Source organism: Hyperolius riggenbachi, chromosome 10, assembly GCF_040937935.1.
Source record: "Hyperolius riggenbachi isolate aHypRig1 chromosome 10, aHypRig1.pri, whole genome shotgun sequence".
Lineage (NCBI taxonomy): Eukaryota > Metazoa > Chordata > Amphibia > Anura > Hyperoliidae > Hyperolius > Hyperolius riggenbachi.
The window spans coordinates 286674269-286680268 of NC_090655.1; the positions used below are offsets into that span (position 1 = coordinate 286674269).

The window sequence follows — 6000 nt, forward strand, 5'->3', positions numbered from 1 at the left end:
GGCAGAGGAGGCAGTGAAGGGGGCACACAGGAGAGGCAGTGAAGGGGACACACAGGAGAGGCAGAGGAGGCAGTGAAGGGGACACACAGGAGAGGCAGAGGAGGCAGTGAAGGGGACACACAGGAGAGGCAGAGGAGGCAGTGAAGGGGACACACAGGAGAGGCAGAGGAGGCAGTGAAGGGGACACACAGGAGAGGCAGTGAATGGGACACACAGGAGAGGCAGAGGAGGCAGTGAAGGGGACACACAGGAGAGGCAGAGGAGGCAGTGAAGGGGACACACAGGAGAGGCAGTGAATGTGACACACAGGAGAGGCAGTGAATGTGACACACAGGAGAGGCAGAGGAGGCAGTGAAGGGGGCACACAGGAGAGGCAGTGAAGGGGACACACAGGAGAGGCAGAGGAGGCAGTGAAGGGGGCACACAGGAGAGGCAGAGGAGGCACTGGAGGGGACACACAGGAGAGGCAGTGAAAGGGACACACAGGAGAGGCAGAGGAGGCAGTGAAGGGGACACACAGGAGAGGCAGAGGAGGCAGTGAAGGGGACACACAGGAGAGGCAGTGAAGGGGACACACAGGAGAGGCAGAGGAAGCAGTGAAGGGGGCACACAGGAGAGGCAGTGAAGGGGACACACAGGAGAGGCAGAGGCGGCCGTGAAGGGGACACACAGGAGAGGCAGAGGAGGCAGTGAGGGGGACACACAGGAGAGGCAGTGAAGGGGACACACAGGAGAGGCAGAGGAGGCAGTGAAGGGGACACACAGGAGAGGCAGAGGAAGCACTGAGGGGGGACACACAGGAGAGGAAGAGGAGGCAGTGAAGGGGACACACAGGAGAGGCAGAGGAGGCACTGGAGGGGACACACAGGAGAGGCAGAGGAAGCAGTGAAGGGGACACACAGGAGAGGCAGAGGAGGCAGTGGAGGGGACACACAGGAGAGGCAGAGGAGGCAGTGAAGGGGACACACAGGAGAGGCAGAGGAAGCACTGAGGGGGGGGGGGGACACAGGAGAGGCAGAGGAGGCACTGAGGGGGGACACACAGGAGAGGCAGAGGAGGCACTGAGGGGGGACACACAGGAGAGGCAGAGGAGGCGCTGGAAGAGGAACTCCATGGACATCACTAATGAATTAATAAAATAAAAATTGGGTCATGTCCGGTTTGTTAAAAAGCTGGAGGGGTTTCCCAGGTTTTACAGGGGGGTACAGTGATTTCTGGTCACACCCAATCCCCGCCTCCTCTGATCTCCTGTCCAATAGGAGCTGCAGGGTTCAGCTGCTTGGTTTCTTATTAGACAGAAGGATGGGAGGAGGAATGCGGCTATACTGTATATATAGGAGTATATATGTATGTACAGTATATCCAGCTACAGAAGTATTAGTGGTTTGGGATCTCTGTGACATAAATGGATAATTCCTCCACCTCGCAGCTCCTATAATTAGTGTTGTGTAACGTCACAATCTCTTTATTTGCACAGTTGGGGACAAGAGAGAGATAAAGGGACATTACAAGGGGCATATGAGTGACACGAGGATACAATGGTAATAAGAATGTGTAAGTGACACCACATTGCTCTACAAACAGAACACAGATGTCTTGCTATAAGTACATAGAGGTCTGTTGTCACAGGAGTAACACATTGCTGCCATTGTCTCATCAAGCTCTGCAATTTACTGCTTTCCATGTATGGCCAATGCTTTATGTGTAGGGAGGTCAATGAGATGTATTTAACTCTGTAGTTGTATGCAAATATAATGCAATTTGTATGCAGAGAATCAAATTTCTCAGGAAATGTATTTCTTTGTTGAAAGATACAGAAAATGTGCACGCAAAGTTATTGTCCTGTGTTTGGCCGCCTGTAATGAGCACAACCTTCTGCAGTTCTCTGTCAGGCTGATAACTAGCGATGGTCAGTGACATGCCCATAACTCTGAGATGGTGCAAATTATATTATAATTATATGCAGAGTTATGCAGATGCTGCATCTGGCCCATTTCCAATCTGCATCATCTTTGCATCAACTTGGAATTATCAGCAGCTCAACAATAGATAAAAGGGATAGTACAATCGGTTCCACCCCGTTTACACTTAGTTACATAGAAAACAGTCCACTGGGGGTTTTAACGGAAAAGCATCAGTCTTTATTCTTCATAAATATAATGTCATTTGATTGCAGCCGTATGAATAGGATATCCAATCCCTACACCAACAAATTATCAGCAGCTCACTGACCGCCCCTAATGATAATTGCTCCTCCCTCAGAATTCTCTAACAGAAAGTGATGATGTTTCTCTATTTGCAGCGCGGAGTCCCGGCATCAGGAACCTCTCAGAGACTCGTCTCTCTGTATCCACAGACTGTACAACGGATGATGATGTCACTGGACAAGAGTCTCCTGCAGATATCCTGGTGACCCCAAATATGCCCCCAGGCCCCCCTCACCTGTCTAACCCTGAGGGGCCTCATACCCAGCACAGCTCTCCCCCTGCTGAAGGGTCTTATTCCTGTTCGATATGTGGGAAATGTTTTGTATGGAAATCACACCTTGTCACACATGAGAGATCTCACACTGGTGAGAAGCCCTATTCTTGTGCTGAGTGTGGGAAATGTTATAAATGGAAATCACAGCTTGTTATACATGAAAGGTTTCACACTGGTGAGAAGCCCTATTCATGTGCAGAGTGTGGGAAATGTTTTGGGCGTAAATCAGACCTTGTCGTACATGAGAGAGCTCACACTGGGGAGAAGCCCTATTCATGTGTTGAATGTGGGAAATGTTTTGGACGGAAATGGCACCTTGTCTCACATGAGAGATCTCACACTGGTGAGAAGCCTTTTTCATGTGCTGAGTGTGGGAAATGTTTTAGATGGAAATCACAACTTGTGAATCATGAGACATCTCACACTGGTGAGAAGCCCTATTCATGTGCTGAGTGTGGGAAATGTTTTGTACGGAAATCACACCTTGTCAAACATGAGAGATCTCACACTGGTGAGAAGCCCTATTCATGTGCAGAGTGTGGGAAATGGTTTGGGCGTAAATCACACCTTGTCACACATGAGAGATCTCACACTGGTGAGAAGCCCTATTCATGTGCTGAGTGTGGGAAATGTTTTGGAGAGAAAGGAAGCCTTGTCACACATGAGAGATCTCACACTGGTGAGAAGCCCTATTCATGTGCTGAGTGTGGGAAATGTTTTGTACGGAAATCACAACTTGTCAGTCATGAGAGATCTCACACTGGTGAGAAGCCTTTTTCATGTGCTGAGTGTGGGAAATGTTTTGGATGGAAATCACAACTTGTCACACATGAGAGATCTCACACTGGTGAGAAGCCCTATTCATGTGCTGAGTGTGGGAAATGTTTTGGACGGAAATCACAACTTGTCACACATGAGAGATCTCACACTGGTGAGAAGCCTTTTTCATGTGCTGAGTGTGGGAAATGTTTTGGATGGAAATCACAACTTGTCACACATGAGAGATCTCACACTGGTGAGAAGCCCTATTCATGTGCTGAGTGTGGGAAAGGTTTTGGATGGAAATCACACTTTGTCAGACATGAGAGATCTCACACTGGAGAGAAGCCCTATTCATGTGCTGAGTGTGGGAAATGTTTTGGACATAAAGGAAGCCTTATGAGACATGAGAAGTCACACTGGTGAGAAGCCATATTTGTGTATTGAGTGCTGGAAATGTTTTGGCCATAAGTGTTCTTTTCCAGTGTTTGTTTTACTTCTTGCAAATCGCACATGGCAGCATTCTTACACTGAATCCGAAGACTCTCATGCTGCTCAGTGCATTAGATTGTTGCTGCTCTTTGACTTTCTATATCAGACTCCTTCAGTTCCTCCAGCAGTTGCAGGCGTTTGTAAGCGTTGGTCCCCAGCGTACGTCAGGCATTTTCCTGGTTGTGGCGTTGGCTGATTGTACGCTCTGCTACCATATATTGTGCGTTTGTTGAGAGTTTACTCAGCGTTTAATGGATATTTTGACAGAAAGCCAAAGGAACCAGGAAGTGCCGCTTATATTACAGGAAGTGCCGCTTATATTTCAGGAAGTGATGTTTTACAGGAAGTAGAAATCAGGTAAAAAGGAAAAATGGGGGACATGTAAAGGTTAATATAAAAAAGAAAGGGTGTTACATGTAAATTTGGGGCTCTAGCTTTTGGCAATATTTTATTTGTGGGTGTTGCAATCTAAGGCTGAATGATATTCAGTTTTTAACTGAAAATCGTGATCAGGGGTAGGACGATCTTCATATCATCAAAGTTGCAGTTATGTGTCGGTTTTCGCTGCCGCTGGTACCTGCTCTGCTCCCGGCTCTCTCCTCCTCAGTTGTGTATGTAACAAATATATTCCCTGCTGGAGAGGAGGTCAATGAGGGGTTAATGAGTCGCACCCCGCCCCCTCCCTCTCAGGGAGACAGCCAGGCTGGTGAATGGGGCACAGACACAGGAAGGACGGCTCATCCCACCCCTATCCCCGGGGACCCCGCCCCCTCCCTCTCAGGGAGACTGCCAGGCTGGTGAATAGGGCACAGACACAGGAAGGACGGCTCGTCCCGCCCCTATCCCCAAGGACTCCGCCCCCTCCCTCTCAGGGAGACTGGCAGGCTGGTGAATAGGGCACAGACACAGGAAGGACTGCTCGTCCTGCCCCTATCCCCCAGGACCCCGCCCCCTCTCTCTCAGGGAGACTGCCAGGCTGGTGAATAGGGCACAGACACAGGAAGGACTGCTCGTCCTGCCCCTATCCCCCAGGACCCCGCCCCCTCCCTCTCAGGGAGACAGCCAGGCCGGTGAATAGGGCACAGACACAGGAAGGACTGCTCGTCCTGCCCCTATCCCCCAGCACCCCGCCCCCTCCCTCTCAGGGAGACAGCCAGGCCGGTGAATAGGGCACAGACACAGGAAGGACGGCTCGTCCCGCCCCTATCCCCGAGGACCCCGCCCCCTCCCTCTCAGAGCGACAGCCAGGCCGGTGAATGGGGCACAGACACAGGAAGGACTGCTCGTCCCGCCCCTATCCCCCAGGACCCCGCCCCCTCCCTCTCAGGGAGACTGCCAGGCTGGTGAATAGGGCACAGACACAGGAAGGACGGCTCGTCCCACCCCTATCCCCTGGGACTCCGCCTCCTCCCTCTTAGGGAGACAGCCAGGCCGGTGAATTGGGCACAGACACAGGAAGAACGGCTCGTCCCACCCCTATCCCCGGGGACCCCGCCTCCTCCCTCTCAGGGAGACAGCCAGGCCAGTGAATGGGGCACAGACACAGGAAGGAAGGCTCGTCCCACCCCTATCCCCGGGGACCCCGCCTCCTCCCTCTTAGGGAGACAGCCAGGCCGGTGAATGGGGCACAGACACAGGAAGGACGGCTCGTCCCACCCCTATCCCCGGGGACCCCGCCCCCTCCCTCTCAGGGAGACTGCCAGGCTGGTGAATGGGGCACAGACACAGGAAGAACGGCTCATCCCGCCCCTATCCCCTGGGACTCCGCCTCCTCCCTCTTAGGGAGACAGCCAGGCCGGTGAATTGGGCACAGACACAGGAAGAACGGCTCGTCCCACCCCTATCCCCGGGGACCCCGCCTCCTCCCTCTCAGGGAGACAGCCAGGCCGGTGAATGGGGCACAGACACAGGAAGGACGGCTCGTCCCTCCCCTATCCCCGGGGACCCCGCCCCCTCCCTCTCAGGGAGACAGCCAGGCTGGTGAGTGGGGCACAGACACAGGAAGGACGGCTCATCCCGCCCCTATCCCCCAGGACCCCGCCCCCTCCCTCTCAGGGAGACAGCCAGGCCGGTGAATAGGGCACAGACACAGGAAGGACGGCTCGTCCCGCCCCTATCCCCGAGGACCCCGCCCCCTCCCTCTCAGAGCGACAGCCAGGCCGGTGAATGGGGCACAGACACAGGAAGGACTGCTCGTCCCGCCCCTATCCCCCAGGACCCCGCCCCCTCCCTCTCAGGGAGACTGCCAGGCTGGTGAATAGGGCACAG

The 6000-nt window shown here is 53.2% G+C and overlaps 1 protein-coding gene across 1 annotated transcript in view; it reads left to right on the forward strand.

Annotated features, from left to right (window-relative positions):
* The window catches only part of LOC137535552 (zinc finger protein 268-like), a 166549-nt gene extending 161822 nt beyond the window's left edge, over positions 1–4727 (forward strand). Inside the window, exon 3 of the mRNA XM_068257384.1 lies at positions 2535–4727. Within this exon, the coding sequence (XP_068113485.1) occupies positions 2535–3666 (1132 nt within the window). The 3' untranslated portion in view covers positions 3667–4727. The remainder of the gene's footprint in view (positions 1–2534) is intronic.
* Positions 4728–6000: the final 1273 nt, after the last annotated feature.